The sequence below is a fragment of the Brachyhypopomus gauderio genome, unplaced genomic scaffold (assembly GCF_052324685.1).
Source record: "Brachyhypopomus gauderio isolate BG-103 unplaced genomic scaffold, BGAUD_0.2 sc116, whole genome shotgun sequence".
Taxonomy (NCBI): domain Eukaryota; kingdom Metazoa; phylum Chordata; class Actinopteri; order Gymnotiformes; family Hypopomidae; genus Brachyhypopomus; species Brachyhypopomus gauderio.
The window spans coordinates 420239-439406 of NW_027506937.1; the positions used below are offsets into that span (position 1 = coordinate 420239).

Here is a 19168-nt window from a genome sequence, read left to right on the forward strand (position 1 = left end):
GTCATTTGCTTTGAGCATGCAGAAGACCACTTCTAGGCACTATGGAGATGCATGTGGCAGAGGCCTTGGAAATTAAAGAAAGCTCACCATCTAAAATAGTATTAAAAACATCTTCTAATTTACTTCAGTTCTTCTTATTCTTCCAATATCCTGAGCAAAACTCCCAAAATTAAACATTTTTGGTCAGAATTTCCAGTGTTCTGAAAACTGTTTGCTCTGTTTTCTGCACTCATCTATTGGTCTGTGTAGTAGACTGGTTGAAAAATAAACTATTCAAACTTAAATTAATATTTCTCATGTTAAATACTGAAATGCGATTAAAATCCGATTAATTTCGATCAATTAATCACAAAGCTTCTAATTAATTAGATTAATTTTTTTTTATCGCGTCCCACCCCAAATATATATATACACTGCTCAAAAAAATAAAGGGAACACTTAAACAACACAATGTAACTCCCAAGTCATTCACACTTCGTGTTCAGATAGGAAGCAACACTGATTGTGAATCAATTTCAACAGCTCTTGTGCAAATGGAACAGACAACAGGTAGAAATGAGAGATTTTCAACTGATTTCAAAGGTTTTTATTAATTGAGATCTAGGATGTGTTATTTTAGTGTTCCCTTTATTTATATATATATATATATAATGTTCATTCTTATATATATGAAGAATAATTCAAGGCAACATTAATTTTACTGTTACTGATATCTTTGCTGGTAAGATCCTCATAGGAGAGGAACTGTTATTGCAGAATAATGGGAAAACAGTGTCAGTAAAAGTGTGTGTTATGGTGCACAGGTGTGAACTGGTTAGAAGATCAGTGAATGTCAATTTCCCCCTGTCCCAGTCCAGCTGAACTCTGACCCTCTGCAGTTTCTCTGTAAGTGTGAAGTAGTGACCTTGTTGTCCTGGGCAGCGTGTCCAGTATTGACCAGTGATTTTACTGTAGCCCAGACTCCACACTGAATCCCAGATACTCTCTCCCTTTCTACATTCAGACTCTCTAGATACACCCAGTACCCAGTCATCACGGTCTCCAACATCAACATCCCAGCAGTGTGTCCCTGAGTTAAAGCCCTCAGAGCCCAGGACACACGCATACTTATCAAATCTCTCTGGATTATCAGGAAGCAGTAATTGCTGTGATCTGCATTTTACAGTAGTGAGATCACCAGACAGGTGGAGGCGTGGATATGCAGTGTTGGGGTCCAGAGTAACAGGGTCTGAGGAGAGAGAACAGAATGAATCATCATGTTCTTCATGTGTTTATGTGATGAGGTCACATCTACAGACTGCAGGCCCTTTACTCTGAGTGAAATGCTGCAGTAGGTTGATAAGAGGGAAGTGATGGTGATGTTGTGTGTTCACCACACACCCCTGCAGTACTTGTGTGCTTGTTGTTTTGACACTTGAAGTTGTGTCTGTTCTATTCATTAATATATTTCTACATACCTTGGATTCATTATTTGAGTATCACATGTGAGTGTTACTGTTACACTGAGTGTCACACTGCATGTGTGTATTATTAGTGTCGGTGTACTGAAGTGTGTGTGTGTCCTCATTAGTGGGTAGATACCGTTACAGTTCCCCCACTAAAGGGCGCTACTCCCAGAGTAACTAACACCAGTGGTGTAGGAGACAAAACATAAGGACCTTCTTTGCATTGTGTGTAAATGTGTTTAGTTAATTACTTTTTTATGAAGAGGTACATATGTTTATATATTGCTGTATATAGTACTTAGATGCTATAGTATTTAGATGCCAGAGGTGATATTTGTACTGATTATGTAAATATAAATGTCTACAGGCACCATTTGTTTATGTGAAGAAATTAGGTCACTGTCGCTTTTTCTTACTGTGTTTAACGTTTGTGCTGCATCATATATTTGGACCTAACCATGGTTTGAAAGTTTTGTTTTAAATTTATTTAATCGCATGTACAGCCTGGAATGAACAACCGTTTTGTTTTGTTCATCACAGAGATTTGGGGAAGTTTCCTTTAAATATGGGAATGAATTCATTAATTAATGTTTCAACTTATATAGCGCCTTTCTAGATACCCAAGGTCGCTTTTTACAATTTTAATACAGGTACAAACCGGCGAGAAGCGGCAGCCAATTGCGCACAGCGTACTCTCTACCGGGATCCACAGCCCCCTGAGGGACTGAATGGGGTGCAGGAAGGGGAGAGAGAGGACAGACCCTAGTGACAGAGCACCATCCACCACTGGGCCCACAAGCACACACACATTCATGCACACACACTCAGACAACTGCTTTTTTTATTGGACATGAAGAGACACAGACACACACCCAGGGAGAAGTTGTCAGGGAATCAGGGAATGCCAATTTACCTAACCTCCATGTCTTTGGACTGTGGGAGGAAACCAGAGACACCTGAGGAAACCCACGCACACACACGGGGAGAACATGGAAACTCCACTCAGATAGGGACTTGAACCCAAGACCCCAGTGCTGAGAGGCAAACGTGCTAACCACCAAGCCACCATGCTGCCCAGACACCAGGAATAACGCAGACACGAGTAAAGAAAGTTGCTTCAGTCACCACTTGAGGGGGTGGGACAACAACTCAAAGGACAACACTGGGACAGACACAAAGATGGAGACAGGGACAAAGACAGAAACAAAGACTGACAGGGGGACAGACAGAGACAGACACAGAGACAAGGGAGAGTCCCAGCTGACACGCTTGGTCCCTCAGAGATGGAGATCCATGGAGCTCAGACTCAGAGTACCGGACTTCCTATAGACCCCTAGTATCTTCATTTATACAGGATGGAGGAGGAGGCAGGATGGAGGAGCAGGTGGAGGTGGTGATGTCCCAGGGAGAGTGGGTGGTGTGTAGAGGTGGAGAGTGGGTGGTGTGTAGAGGTGGAGAGTGGGTGGTGTGTAGAGGTGTAGAGTGGGTGGTGTGTAGAGGTGGAGAGTGGGTGGTGTAGAGGTGGAGAGTGTGTGGTGTGTAGAGGTGGAGAGTGTGTGGTGTGTAGAGGGGAGAGTGGGTGGTGTAGAGGTGGAGAGTGGGTGGTGTGTAGAGGTGGAGAGTGTGTGGTGTGTAGAGGGGAGAGTGGGTGGTGTAGAGGTGGAGAGTGGGTGGTGTGTAGAGGGGGAGAGTGGGTGGTGTAGAGGTGGAGAGTGGGTGGTGTAGAGGTGGAGAGTGGGTGGTGTGTAGAGGTGGAGAGTGTGTGGTGTGTAGAGGTGGAGAGTGTGTGGTGTGTAGAGGGGAGAGTGGGTGGTGTAGAGGTGGAGAGTGGGTGGTGTGTAGAGGGGGAGAGTGGGTGGTGTAGAGGTGGAGAGTGGGTGGTGTGTAGAGGTGGAGAGTGGGTGGTGTGTAGAGGTGGAGAGTGGGTGGTGTGTAGAGGGGGAGAGTGGGTGGTGTGTGTAGAGGTGGAAAGTGGGTGGTGTGTAGAGGTGGAGAGTGGGTGGTGTGTAGAGGTGGAGAGTGGGTGGTGTAGATCTCCTAATGGACTGACTGTCTCTCCTCAGACCAGCAGCCAACTGGTCGTCCCTCTCACTGTTTATACTAATACAGCCTTTAATACTGGAATAGTTCATTTACCAAACACACAATGTTAATGTTTCTCTCTCTATAGTTCTAATTGTGAGGAGAACAGAATTACTCTAATTAATCAAAGAACACCAAAACTCACAGTACTGGAGAATCTTCTGCATTCTCTCCCAGACTCTGAACTTCAGGTTGGAAAGATGTTTTGCTACATTGATCAGAGCTCCTGACACCTTCTCATGTTCCTTTGGGGTGTGATGAACTCTGGAAATATATAAAGCTATTATATTATTAAAATATAAAATAGATTATTATTTATCTTATTCAAAGTATTTAACATTAAAAGTAACATGTGAAATATATTTAATTAAATCCATCAATATGTCTTTGAAATGTTTGCACATCGTCAATATCTATATATTTTAATTCCTAAATACCATATTCATATATCATATTTTTGAAATAACAGAGACCACATAGTGAAGATCTGAATGTATCAGAATAATTTCACAAAGACAATGTGTAACACAATATGGAGATCAAACTGAAATAATAATCACTTACTGTTTCAATGTGGACAACACATTCTGAGAAGGAAACAGAGGGACAAACACAGAAATTGAAATACAATTGTCATTTTCTTTCAAATATGCCTTTTCATTATATGATAATAAAATCAATGTGTCTAAAGACACTAAATTCTTTTTCTTCTACATTGGTGGATTTAACATGTTTTATACGTGTGTTTAAGTGAGAGAGATACAGACTGAGTGATTCTTACTAGTAAGAACGGGATGTTCTCAGCTTCCATCTTCTTCTCTGTGTTTCTGATTTGATCTGAAAGAGTTGCTATTTCTCCACTCATCTCCTCAATTTTCCTCCTCATCATGTGACTCTTCTGCTCCTCTTCCTCCTTCAGTGCAGCTATTCTTGCTGCTTCTTCAACTCTTAGAAACTGGTGGATCTTCTCAAACTCCTCCTTTATCTGCCTCTCTGTGTGCCGGGCCTGATACTGGAATGGGAGATGATGAGGAAATATAAACTGTCCAAATGTGTGTGTTTCATTATGGTGTACGTGGACAGTGATCACAGCACCATTTAGAACTCAGTGACCTTTCACCTTAATGTGTGCTGCTGTTTTCTCACAGACTTGTTTATGTTCCTCTAAGACCTTCAGATGCTGCTGTAGAGACTCCAGTGAGGTCTTGAGTTTGTTCTGTAAAATACGGGTTTAGTAGAGGACAGTGTGAGTATTACAGGACTCATCACTGTATCTGTATAGATGTGCTGGAGATTACAGAGATTATAATGACTGAACACAATGGCATGATTTACTGTGATTCCTTTTCATCCTTTTACCATCAAATTGAGATGTATGATATATTGTAGCAGATTGTATATCAATATTTTTATTTATATTTTCACAGTGACTGAAGGTCTGATTTAGCTGTCTGAAATGTCATCGTCTGACAAATTTAATCTAGACTGTCTAACATATGTTTCAAGATAATTGTAAACACTGGAAAAAAACATTAGTTAAAACATTAGTGTATATTTCATACCTTAAAGTCACACACAGCTTCCTCTACTGGACAGCAGTCGTGAGTTTTATGTGCCTTTGAAATCTGACACACCAAACACACAGGCTGTTGGTCCTCCAGACAGAAGACTTTGAGTTTCTCATTGTGCAGACTGCAGAGAACCTCAAACCCTGCTGAAGATCTCTGGATCCTGCTCGCTAGAAAAGACTCACACAGGTTCTTTAGTGCACGATTAAGAGGAGGATCATCTCTTGAAGATCTTTTCCTACAAACTGGACATTCTTGAGATCCCTTGGTTTCCCAGAACTGCTGCAGACAGGTTTTACACACACTGTGGCTACATGACAGTATAACAGGATCTCTGAAGATGTCACAGCACACAGGACATGAAAAATCTTCTTCTGACAGAGTGTTTGTAGCAGCCATTTCCTCCAACAGCTGCTGTGCTGTTTCTCTGTAATGTCTCCTTCTGTACAAACTTCACTTTCACTTTTAGATATTCTGGAATAAACACAGTAGCACAGGAGAGAATCAGTCACTTTAGTCCTTTATCCAGCTGAGGGAGTTTAGACTCCTTTCAGAAATGAGGCAAAAAGAAGCAAATACCAGAGTTAAGAGGTTCTCATAATATTTATAACTCACCTGAACGCAGAATTAATAAAGACTCGTGTGTCACTCCCAGATTTACTTCCTCAAACAGGCAGGTGTGTACAGGGAGGCGGAGCTTTTGTAAAGAAATAAAGGAGCTGAAAAACTATTATTGCTCCACCAGATGGCGCCAGTTTACTATCAAGTACTTGAATCAGGGAAACGTCCACTAACTCAATTTCAGGTTTTATATTTACTCATTACATAGGAGTGCAACACAACATGTTAAAGTAAATATTTATGTAACGGAAGCACCTAATTGTGGATTGTGGGGTATCTGCAGGGCTTTAGGACCCGGTGCTAGTTTTTGGTATCAATCCATCCATCTATCCATCCATCCATCCATCCATCCATCCATTTTCATCTGCTTATCTGGGTCTGGGTCGTGGGGGCAGTAGCCTAATCAAAGAGGTCCAGGTTTCCCTCTCCCCAGCCACCTCTTCTAGCTCTTCTGGGGGGATACAGAGGTGTTTCCAGGAGGAATATAATCTCTCCAGCTTGTCCTGGGTCTTGAGGGGGGGGGGGTCTCCTCCTAGCTGGACATGCCCAAGTGGCATCTGGACCAGATGCCCAAACCACATCAACTGGTTCCTCTCCACATGGAGGAGCAGTGATTCTACTCCTAGTCTCTCCCAGATGACCGCGCTCCGTATCTTATCTCTAAGACAGAGCCAAACTGAACCCCCTCCGCCACTTGGCTACACAGAGAAATTCTGTACATAAAAGTTATGAACAGAATCGGTGACAAAGGGCAGAGTCCAACTCCCACCGGGAACCAGTCTGACTTACTGCCAGCCATGTGAACCAAGCTCCTGCTCCGTTTGTACAGGGACTGGATAGGGTAGGGCCCCGTACCCTATACTCCCACAACACCCCCCAGAGGAATCACAGAGGAACACGTATGATCATCAGCCCCATGACCAAATGTCCCTCCTGGATGCAATGGATCCCAGCTGCAGAGACATTTCAGCTGAAGACAGCCAGGGGTGAATAAGGCATACCAAGCTTTTCTATCCCAGGTGCATGGCAAGGGCCAACATCAGATGTGATGTAGATGAAAACATGTGGCCAACTGCTGAAGACCGTTTAGATTACACGTAACAAGACTGTTCAGTTTTGTATCCTGTTTTTTCCCCTTTGTGTGGCTTTTTTGTATTTGTGTATTTTTACACATATGGGACCATGGCTAATTATGTTTAAATTACGGTAATTGTTTTTTGGGTTAGGCCATAATTTACAGCAATGTCCCTAATACAGTAAAATATAACCTTTACTGCAAAACTGTTACTGTAGGGTGTGTATGAGAGAGATGTATGCATGTGTGTGTCTGTGTGGTGTATATGTGTGTATGTGTAGTGGGTATTAGAGAGATGTATGTGTGTGTCTGTGTGGTGAATGTGTGTGTGACTGTGTGGAGTTGGTATGGTTGTGTATCAATGTTTTATTTATATTGTTTCACTGTGAAATTCTAATCTTTCTAACATATATTTCAAGATAATCATAAATATGGGAAAACATTAGTTAAACCAAAACAGTAGTGTACATTTCATACCTTAAAGTCACACACTGCTTCATCTACTGGACAGCAGTGTAACGCTTGTCAAAGGCAGGGGTGACGCAAATGCAAGATAATGAATATTTATTAAAAAGAAGACAATGAAATGCTAGACTGAAACACAGAATGCAGATAGGAATTACACTGTACAATGAAGGAATAATACTATGGAGCGGGACTACAAGACAACTATAGTCCCGCTACAAGGCGTTCAGAGCAGAGAAAAATGGCTGAAGGTAACGAGTCGGTTGTTTACTAATATAAGTGAGATACAACAGTGTATATGCAGAAATACTGAAATTAAATTCAATACCCTTCTAAGACTTTTTAAAGACCTTCCAAAAATGTTTAAGACCTTATCACCACTTTAAGTTGTAATCAGCAATAAATGATTAACTTACAAAATTATTGTCATTTGTAATTTAATCTTTAAAACACAACCATACAATAGAAATCTGATACAGTATGGTTGTTGTAGAGATTAAATTGAACCACAGTTAGATATACTAAAATATAACTTTGGTCACGACAAGAAACAAGTAACTCTTATAGCTATTCATCACCTGGGACAACTTGGTTAAACTGGTGAATAATACATAACAGTAAACACGGTACTCATGACGTGCCACAATGAGCTCGTTTTGCATTCTGGTGACTCTTCAGTTTGCATAAATTCTGATCTTTTCTTTATGTATAGATCAGTATACATTATCTCATTAATGCTGTGACGCTGCTTTTGTAATGTTTACGTATAAATAAATCTGTTGGGCCATTAATGATTCTGTAGCGCCAATTACGACTTTAATTGTCTCTAGATGCTTAACAGGTGACGGCATCATGTTATTAACACAACAACACAGCTCCTTACTGGACTCAGATCCCAGAACAGATGTTTAACAATATATTTGGATGACAGACCATGTTCAGTTCAGCAGTAACAAATGTTAGTACTCCAAATATCAGAGGTACCATGTCTTGTTCCGGCAGGATCCAGTCCATGTTAAGCTCTGGCTGGCGGCAGTGACCACCGTGTGTGACAGAACTAAATACTACAGTAGTGCAAGAGTGACTACTGGTTCCACGTTTTGATTCCATAATAAATTGTGGGCCTGATTTCTCCAACATGGACAGTATCCGTTCCAGCAGACTGCAGCTGCACACTCACACTTGGGACACTCTCTCTTCAAAATGCTGCCATCTGTGGACCAGCACACACACACGGACAAACAGTTTGAAAATCAGCTTCTTTCCAAAAGCTGTGTACTCATTAACACCTTGTTGATAACACTCCACGAGACCTTCACCTCACACTTTTAACACTACACTCTATGCCTTTTTTACATCTACTACTACTACTGGGCTTTCTTGGCTGTAGAACTGGTGTTGGCTGGTGTTCTGCTGGTGTTTAGGGTCCAGGTGAGGTTCTCCGCTAAGTGGACACCAAGGAACTTGGTGCTCTTGACGATCTCCACAGAGGACCCGTCGGTGTTGAGTGGAGAGTGAGTGTGACGCGCTCTCCTGAAGTCAACAACCATTTCCTTGGACTTGTCCACGTTCAGGTGAAGGTTGTTGTCTTTACACCAGTCTATCAGCCGCTGCACCTCCTCTCTGTACGCTGACTCGTCACCTTTGCTGATGAGACCCACCACTGTTGTATCATTGGCGAACTTAATGATGTGGTTTGAACTGTGTTTTGCTACACAGTCATGAGTCAGCAGGGTGAACAGCAGAGGACTCAGAACACAGCCCTGGGGGACCCCGGTGTTCAGTGTGATGGTTCTGGAGGTGCTGTTCCCTATCCGGACTGACTGGGGCCTCCCAGTCAGGAAGTCCAGGATCCAGTTACAGAGGTGTGTGTTTAAGCCCAGTAAGCTTAGTTTCCCGATGAGTGTACGTGGGACGATGGTGTTGAATGCTGAACAGAAGTCTATGAACAGCATTCTGGCGTAGGTGTCCTTCTTCTTCAGGTGGGTGAGGGAGAGATGAAGGGTGGTGGTGATGGCATCGTCCTTGGAGCGGTTGGGACGATATGCAAATTGCAGGGGGTCTAGTGAAGGGGGCAGCTGGGTCTTGATGTTCCTCATGACTAGCCTCTCGAAGCACTTCATGATAATGGGGGTGAGTGTGACGGGACGGTAGTCGTTGAGGCAGGACACTGTGGACTTCTTTGGCACGGGGACGATGGTGGTGGTCTTGAGGCACGTTGGGACAGTGGAGCTGCTCAGGGAGATGTTGAAGATGTCCGTGAGAACATCCGTCAGTTGTTCTACAGTTGTTCTTCATCAGGAGCATGCACAGGTGTTGTAAGGAGGTCATACAGGCACGTGGAGGCCACACACACTACTGAGACTCATTTGAACTTGTCTAGAGGAATTTCCACTGATGTTGAATGTCATTTGATTTTCCACTTTGATATTGAGTATTCCAAAATCCAGACCTCCATGGGATAATATTGATTATTTATTATTATTATTCATCATTTTATGTTATTTTGTTCTCATCGCATTCCACTATGTAATAAATAAAGATTTGCAACTGGAATATTTTATTAATTGAGATCTAGGATGTTATTTTAGTGTTCCCTTAATTTTTTTGAGCAGTATATATATACAGTCCCTGACATAAGTTCTGTTGCTTATCCATGTTGTGGAAACAAAAGCTTATAACCTGACTTTAAATTCATCGATTGGTTTTAGAAATGACTCATATGAAGATTTAAAGAGACTGGAGATGTTTTTGACAAGCCCAGGTCCGGCAGACCCCACAAGACAACTGCTTGGGAGGAACATTTGTTGGGTAGAAAATCCAAAGCCAGTCCCTCTTCCACTGCAGCAGAGCTCCACCAGGCCTGGTCACCTCAAGTCCCTGTGTCAACTAGAACAGTTTGTAGGATTCTGTCTCAAAATGGCCTCCATGGTCAAATCAGTGCCCAGAAGCCAGCACTAAACAAAAGGCAGGTAAAAAACCATGTGGCATTTGCCAAGGTTTCACAGCCTGCTAAATGGATGGACGCTGGAAAAGTGTCAGAAGGTGGATTTCTCAGATGAATCTTCAGTATGTATCCAAGATTCACCCAGAAAACAGTCAAGTTTGGTGGTGGAAAGATCATGGTCTTGGGTTACATTCATTATGGGTGTGTGCGAAACATTTGCAAGGTGGAAGGCAATATCAATAGTCTAAAAATATCAAGAAGTATTAGCTACATCTTACATTCCCAATCATAAAAGGGGCCAAATTTTTCAGCAGGATAGTGATCCATCTCATACATCCATCTCTACATCAAAGTTCCTCAAGGCGAAGAAGATCAAGGTGCTCCAGGACTGGCCAGCCCAGTCACCAGACATGAACATCAATGAGCATGTTTGGGGTAGGATGAAAGAGGAAGCTTGGAAGACAAAACCAAAGAATTTTGATGAACTCTGGGAGGCATGTAAGACTGCGTTCTTTGCTATTGTATGAATCATTGTCGAACCGCATGTATGAGGTCCTTCAAGCTCGTGGAAGTCACACAAAATATTAAATGTGGCTCTAATAGCACCACAACGTCATTCACCAGTGTTATGAAGCATATATTTGTATATGAAGTGAATTATTTGTTTGATTTTCACCTTACTTTCTGTGGGCGACAACTTTTGTCTTGCCAAAATCTGACCTTTCTGTGTTCATTAAATGATCAATATTTCTGCAGTGAAGCAAATTTATTTTCGTAAATTAAATCTCATTTGGGAGGGTTTCAGCTCTCATATGAGTCATTTCTAAAACGAATAGATGAATTTAAAGTCAGGTTATAAGCTTTTGTTTCAAAAACATGGATAAGCGACAGAACTTATGTCAGGGACTATATATTATACAATGTTCATTATTACATGTATGCAGATTAATTCAAGGCAACATTAATTTTGCTGTTCCACTGTTACTGATATCTTTGCTGGTAAGATCCTCATAGGAGAGGAACTTTTATTATAGAATAATGGGAAAACAGTGTGAGTAAAAGTGTGTGTTATAGTGCGCAGGTATGAACTGGTTAGAAGATCAGTGAATGTCACTTTCCCCCTGTCCCAGTCCAGCTGAACTCTGACCCTCTGCAGTTCCTCTGTAGGTGTGAGGAGGTGACGTGTCTGTCCTGGGCACTGTGTCCAGTAATTGCCCATAAGGGAGCCCAGACCCCACACTGAACCCCAGACCCTCCCTCCCCTTCTCCTTTCAGACTCTATAATTACACCCAGTACCCATATTTCACTGTCTCCAACATCAACATCCCAGCAGTGGGTCCCTGAGTTAAAGCCCTCAGAGCCCAGGACACACGCACACACATCAAATCTCTCTGTATTATCAGGAAGCAGTGAGTTCTGTGGTCTCCATTCTACAGTAGTGAGATCATCAGACAGGTGGAGGTCTGGATGTGCAGTGTTGGGGTCCAGAGTAACAGGGTCTGAGGAGAGAGAACAGAATGAATCATCATGTTCTTCATGTGTTTATGTGATGAGGTCACATCTACAGACTGCAGGCCCTTTACTCTGAGTGAAATGCTGCAGTAGGTTGATAAGAGGGAAGTGATGGTGATGATGTGTGTTGAATTGAATTAGAAGTTTATTTTGGTTATACAACATAAACAAACATCACATCATACACATGGGCACGCTTGAACATCAACCATCCCTTTCACACACACACACACACACACACACACACACACACACACACACACACACACACACACACACACACACAGAGAGAGAGAGAGGCCTCTGCTCAGATTTATTGTAAATGTCACACAAAAACAGTGTGTGGGCAGTCATGATCTGGTGGTAGGGAACTGGTCTTGTGACCAGAGGGTTGTGGGTTTGATTCCCAGGCCTGAGGCCATGACTGAGGTTCCCTTGAACAAGGCACATAACCCCAACTGCTCCCCGGGTGCCGGGCTAGGGCTGCCTACTCTGTTAAAAACGTCCTCTGTTCATCTTCATATTTTTGTTTTGTTGTGCATTTTTTCCCTGCCATTTTGAGAGCAAATTATATTACTCCTACACTGCTCCAGTACTTTCTCATAGTAATACTTCTTACTAAGTCTCATAATAGTCTGACAACAGACAGACAGACGGTTAAGGACAACATCACCCAAAAATGGAAAAAAAAAAAAAATGGTTTCCAACGGCCATTCTTTAGTAGAACTTACTTCCCTACCTACCAAACCATTGAGACTGTGTCTGTTAACCGTGTCAGATATAGGAATAACAGGGCGATATGTTTTAAAAATCTAATTTAAATTAAATTAAATAATCAACATGAAGTGAGATCATTACAACCCAGCACGTTCACTTCGTTCGCAGGACGCAGGGTTATTAACTGTTCCTAGGATCAAAAAGATCACAGCAGGTGGAAGAGCCTTTTCTTTTAAAGCTCCACAACTGTGGAATAATCTTCCTGCCTCTATTCGGGACTCAGACACGGTCTCAATGTTTAAATCGCTACTAAAGACTCATATGTTTACTTTGGCCCAGAACTTTCATTCTAGTTTAAGTTATACTTAGCCTGATTGTGTGATTTGTTTGTAACTTGTGTATTCATCTGTATAATTTGTTTTTGTGTAATTTGTGTGTTAACGGGCCGCCCAATGGAGGATGGGTTCCCTTTTGAGTCTTGGTCCTCCCAAGGTTTCTTCCTAATCCCCACCATCATAGGGAGTTTTTCCTTGCCACTGTCGCCTTTGGCTTGCTCATTAGGGATTTGGACCATAGTATTGTTAACCTTGTAAATCCTGTAAAGCGCTTTGTGACAACATGTGTTGTGAAAAGCGCAATACAAATATATTTGATTTGATTTGATAATACTTATTAATTTATTTTTTTACCTCTTATATTTGTATTCTGCTTCTTTTGTTCTTTGTTTTTAAAATCTATTATATAATAGGCTATTTTTCTTTTTGCATGCATTTGCAATCCCCTTTGTTTTTTCTTAAAGGACAGTTTTTTTTTCATATAACCCTGTTAGTATGGACAGAAACCCCATATGTCTTATCTAGATCATTATGACGTGGGTGGTGTGTAGAGGGGAGAGTGGGTGGTGTGTAGAGGTGGAGAGTGGGTGGTGTGTAGAGGTGGAGAGTGGGTGGTGTGTAGAGGGGAGAGTGGGTGGTGTGTAGAGGTGGAGAGTGGGTGGTGTGTAGAGGTGGAGAGTGGGTGGTGTGTAGAGGTGGAGAGTGGGTGGTGTGTAGAGGTGGAGAGTGGGTGGTGTGTAGAGGTGGATACACAGACGGACATAACTAGACGTAGACAACATAAACACACGCCCAAAAGGAGGGGTCCAGAACTGTAGCGTGACAATTTTTATATACGTCTGTCCAATCAGACAAACGCAGACTCAAAAATGATGACAGGGACATAGACAGGGACAGAGACAGACACAATGATATGGGAGGATCTCAGCCGACACGCTTGGTCCCCCAAGGACAGAGAACCATGGAACTCAGACTCAGAGTACCGGACTTCCTATAGACCCCTAGTATCTTCATTATTTACAGGATGGAGGAGGAGACAGGATGGAGGAGCAGGTGGAGGTGGTGATGTCCCAGGGAGAGTGGGTGGTGTGTAGAGGTGGAGAGTGGGTGGTGTAGAGTGGGTGGTGTAGAGGTGGAGAGTGGGTGGTGTAGAGGTGGAGAGTGGGTGGTGTGTAGAGGGGAGAGTGGGTGGTGTGTAGAGGTGGAGAGTGGGTGGTGTGGAGTGGGTAGTGTAGAGGTGGAGAGTGGGTGGTGTAGAGGTGGAGAGTGGGTGGTGTAGATCTCCTCATGGACTGACTCCTCAGACCAGCAGTCAACTGGTCATCCCCCTCATTGTTTATACTAATACAGCCTTTAATACTGGAATAGTTCATGTACCAAACACACAATGTTAATGTTTCTTTCTCTATAGAGTTCTAATTATGAGGAGAACAGAATTACTCTAATTAATCAAAGAACACCAAAACTCACAGTACTGGAGAATCTGCTGCATTCTCTCCCAGACTCTGATCTTCAGGTTGGAAAGATGTTTTGCTACATTGATCAGAGTTCCTGACACCTTCTCATGTTGTTTTGGGGTGTGATGAACTCTGGAAATGTATAAAGATATTATATTATTAAAATACCATATTATTAAAAAACCACATACTGAAGATCTGATCAGAATAATTTCACAAACACAATGTGTAACACAATATGGAGATCAAACAGAAATAATAATCACGTACTGTTTCAATGTGGACGACACGTTCTGAGAAGGAAACAGAGGGACAAACACAGAAAGTGAAATCAGATTTTAGTTATTTTGTTTATATGAGGGTCAAACATGCATCTTCCTTATATGATAATAACATCAATGTGTCTAAAGACCCTTACACACACACACACACACACACACACACACACACACAAAACAAATGTCAAAACATTTTACTTTTTGTGTGCATTTGTGTGTGTGTGTGAGAGAGAGAGAGAGAGAGAGAGAGAGAGATAGTGAAAGATGGTGGTCAGAGTGATATATTTTCTTTTTCTTCTACATTGGTGTATTTAACATGTTTTGAGCGTATGTCTAAGTGAGAGACAGACTGAGTGATTCTTACTAGTAAGAACGGGATGTTCTCAGCTTCCATCTCCTTCTCTGTGTTTCTGATTTGATCTGAAAGAGATGCTATTTCTCCACTCATCTCCTCAATCTTCCTCCTCATCATGTGACTCTTCTGCTCCTCTTCCTCCTTCAGTGCAGCTATTCTTGCTGCTTCTTCATCTCGTAGAAACTGATGGATCTTCTCAAACTCCTCCTTTATCTGCCTCTCTGTGTGCTGGGCCTGATACTGGAATGGGAGATGATGAGGAAATATAAACTGTCCAAATGTGTGTGTTTCATTATGGTGTACGTGGACAGTGATCACGGCACCATTCAGAACTCAGAGTGACCTTTCACCTTAATGTGTGCTGCTGTTTTCTCACAGACTTGTTTATGTTCCTCTAAGACCTTCAGATGCTGCTGTAGAGACTCCAGTGAGGTCTTGAGTTTGTTCTGTAAAATACGGGTTTAGTAGAGGACAGTGTGAGTCTTACAGGACTCATCACTGTATCTGTATAGATGTGCTGGAGATTACAGAGATTATAACGACAACAAAATGGTGTGATTACTTTGATTCCTTTTCATCCTTTTACTATCAAATGGAGATGTTTGATAAATTGTAGCAGGTTGTATATAAATATTTTTATTTATATTAAGTTTCACAGTGAATGAAGGTCTGATTTAGCTGTCTGAAATCTTATCATCTGACAAATTTAATCTAGCCTGTCTAACATATATTTCAAGATAATTGTAAACACTGGAAAAACATTACAGTTGTAAAAACATTAAAGTGTGACTTTTTCATACCTTAAAGTCACACACAGCTTCCTCTACTGGACAGCAGTCGTGAGTTTTATGTGCCTTTGAAATCTGACACACCACACACACAGGCTGTTGGTCCTCCAGACAGAAGACTTTGAGTTTCTCATTGTGCAGACTGCAGAGAACCTCAGACCCTGCTGAAGATCTCTGACTCCTGCTCGCTAGAAAAGCCTCACACAGGTTCTTTAGTGCAAGATTACAAGGAGGATCATCTCTTGAAGATCTTCTCCTACAAACTGGACATTCTTGAGATCCCTTGGTTTCCCAGTACTGCTGCAGACAGGTTTTACACACACTGTGGCTACATGACAGTATAACAGGATCCCTGAAGATGTCACAGCACACAGGACATGAAAACTCTTCTTCTGACAGAATGTTTGTAGCAGCCATTTCCTCCAACAGCTGCTGTGCTGTTTCTCTGTAATGTCTCCTTCTGTACAAACTTCACTTTGACTTTTAGATCTTCTGTAATAAACACAGTAGCACAGGAGAGAATCAGTCACTGTAGTCCTTTATCCAGCTGAGGGAGTTTAGACTCCTTTCAGAAATAAGGCAGAAAGAAGTAAATACCAGAGTTAAGAGGTTCTCATAATATTTATAACTCACCTGAACGCAGAATTAATAAAGACTCGTGTGGCATTCCCAGATTTACTTCCTCATACAGGCAGGCGTGTACAGGGAGGAGGAGCTTTAGTAAAGAAATAAAGGAGGTGAAAAACTATTATTGTTCCACCAGATGGCGCCAGTTTACTATCAAGTACTTGAATCAGGGAAACGTCCACTAACTCGATTTCAGGTTTTATATTTACTCATTACATAGGAGTGCAACAAAACAATTTAAAGTAAATATTTATGTAACGGAAGCACCTAATTGTGTATTGTGGGGTATCTGCAGGGCTTTAGGACCCGGTACTAGTTTTTGGTATCCATCCATCCATCCATCCATTCATCCATCCATTCATTTTCCTCTGCTTATCTGCGTCATGGGTCATGGGGACAGTAGCCTAATCAAAGAGGTCCAGGTTTCCCTCTCCCCAGCCACCTCTTCTAGCTCTTCTGGGGGAATACAGAGGCGTTCCCAGGAGGAATATAATCTCTCCAGCTTGTCCTGGGTCTTGGGGGGGGGTCTCCTCCTAGTTGGACATGCCCAAGTGGCATCTGGACCAGATGCCCAAACCACATCAACTGGTTCCTCTCCACATGGAGGAGCAGTGATTCTACTCCTAGTCTCTCCCAGATGACCGCGCTCCGTATCTTATCTCTAAGACAGAGCCAAACTAAACCCCCTCCACCACTTGGCTACGCTGAGAAATTCTGTCCATAAAGGTTATGAACAGAATCGGTGACAAAGGGCAGAGTCCAACTCCCACAGGGAACCAGTCTGACTTACTTCCAGCCATGTGAACCAAGCTCCTGCTCCGTTTGTACAGGGACTGGATAGGGTAGGGCCCCGTACCCTATACTCCCACAACACCCCCCAGAGGAATCACAGAGAAACACGTATGATCATCAGCCCCATGACCAAATGTCCCTCCTGGATGCAATGGATCCCGGCTGCAGAGACATTTCAGCTGAAGACTGCCAGGGGTGAATAAGGCATACCAAGCTTTTCTATCCCAGGTGCATGCCAAGGGCCAACATGTAAGACCACTTACATTACACATAACAAGACTGTTCAGTTTTGTATCCTGTTTGTTCCCCTTTGTGTGGCTTTTTTTGTATATGTGTATTTTTACACATATGGGACCATGGCTAATTATGTTTAAATTATGGTAATTATTTTTTGGGTTAGGCTACAATTTACAGTAATGTTCCTAATGCAGTAAAATATAACCTTTACTGCAAAACTGATACTGTGGAGTGTGTATGAGAGAGATGTATGCATGTGTGTGTCTGTGTGGTGAATATGTGTGTGACTATGTGGAGTTGGTATGGTTGTGTATCAATGTTTTATTTATATTGTTTCACTGTGAAATTCTAATCTTTCTAACATATATTTCAAGATAATCATAAATATGGGAAAACATTAGTTAAACCAAAACAGTAGTGTACATTTCATACCTTAAAGTCACACACAGCTTCATCTACTGGACAGCAGTGTAACGCTTGTCACCTTTGACGAATGTGGGTGACGAAAATGCAAGATAATTAATATTTATTAAAAAGAAGACAACAAAATGCTAGACTGAAACACAGAATGCAGATAGGAATTATACTGTACAATGAAGGGATAATACTATGTAGCGGGACTACAAGACAACTATAGTCCCGCTACAAGGCGTTCAAGGCAGAGAAAAAATGGCGGAAGGTAACGAGTCGGTTGTTTACTAATATAAGTGAGATACAAAAGTGTATATGCAGAAATAGGCCGTGCGGTGGACTGGTGACCTGCCCATGGTGTACCCTGCCTTCGCCCGGAGTTGCTGGGATTGGCTCCAGCCCCCCCGTGACCCCGACTAGCGGGATTAAGCGGTTCGGATAATGAATATGCAGAAATACTGAAATTAAATTCAATACCCTTCTAAGACTTTTTAAAGACCTTCCAAGAATGTTTAAGACCTCATCACCACTTTAAGTTGTAATCAGCAACAGATCTTTAACTTACAAAATTATGGTCATTTGCAATTTAATCTTTAATACACAACCATATAATAGAACTCTGATACAGTATGAAGAAACAAAGGTCAAAAGAATAAATTGAATCAGGGTTAGATATACTAAAATATAACTTTGGTCACGACAAGAAACAAGTAACTCTTATAGCTATTCATCACCTGGGACAACTTGGTTAAACTGGTGATTAATAAATAACAGTAAACACGGTACTCATGACATGTGCTTCAATGAGTTTGTTTTGCATTCTAATGACTCTTCAGTTTGCATAAACTCTGATCTTTTCTTTATGTATAGATCAGTATACATTATCTCATTAACGCTGCGCTGCTTTTGTGACGTTTATGTATAAATGGAGCATCTGTAGCCCCATGTGTAGTATGTTCGTTATTTCACAATAAACGAGCACCTTCAGAGCGTCAACACCAGCGTCTGTGTCCGAGCTCCCCGAATTGTGGCTACACCGAAGCACGCACGCACCCACTCACTCACTCACCCACTCACTCACCCACTCACCCACTCACTCACCCACTCACTCACCCACCCACCCACCCACTCACTCACTCACTCACCCACCCACTCACCCACCCACTCACTCACTCACTCACTCACTCACTCACTCACCCATCCACCCACCCACCCACTCACCCACTCACTCACCCACTCACTCACCCACCCACCCACCCACCCACCCACTCACCCACCCACTCACTCACTCACTCACCCACCCACTCACTCACCCACCCACTCACTCACTCACTCACCCACTCACTCACTCACTCACTCACCCACTCACTCACCCACTCACCCACCCACTCACCCACTCACTCACCCACCCACTCACCCACCCACCCACTCACCCACCCACTCACTCACCCACCC

At 42.4% G+C, this 19168-nt stretch overlaps 1 protein-coding gene across 1 annotated transcript; it reads right to left on the minus strand.

Moving 5' to 3' along the window:
* Window positions 1-467: 467 nt before the first annotated feature.
* LOC143497929 (uncharacterized) lies at window positions 468-18790 on the minus strand. Its single transcript, XM_076993571.1, has 15 exons — window positions 16280-18790; window positions 15659-16138; window positions 15227-15304; window positions 14868-15104; window positions 14496-14518; window positions 14239-14357; window positions 11168-11703; window positions 8628-9463; window positions 8439-8469; window positions 5090-5527; window positions 4648-4743; window positions 4309-4539; window positions 4092-4114; window positions 3673-3791; window positions 468-1228 (listed from the first exon to the last, which is right to left on the minus strand). Exons 2-15 carry the CDS (start codon window positions 16061-16063, stop codon window positions 681-683), a joined length of 3720 nt encoding a protein of 1239 aa, XP_076849686.1. The 5' UTR covers window positions 16064-16138; window positions 16280-18790; the 3' UTR covers window positions 468-680.
* Window positions 18791-19168: the final 378 nt, after the last annotated feature.

What these genes read in the sequence shown, in the direction of transcription:
- LOC143497929 (XM_076993571.1), bottom strand. Translation starts at nt 16,063, where the DNA reads ATGGCTGCTACAAACATTCTGTCAGAAGAAGAGTTTTCATGTCCTGTG. An exon ending in TAACAGTGGAACAGCAAAAT is followed by an intron (nt 9,464 to 11,167) that starts TAATGTTGCCTT and finishes ACGTGCCTCAAG; the next exon opens with ACCACCACCATCGTCCCCGT. An exon ending in AAACAGCAGCACACATTAAG is followed by an intron (nt 4,540 to 4,647) that starts GTGAAAGGTCAC and finishes CTCCCATTCCAG; the next exon opens with TATCAGGCCCGGCACACAGA.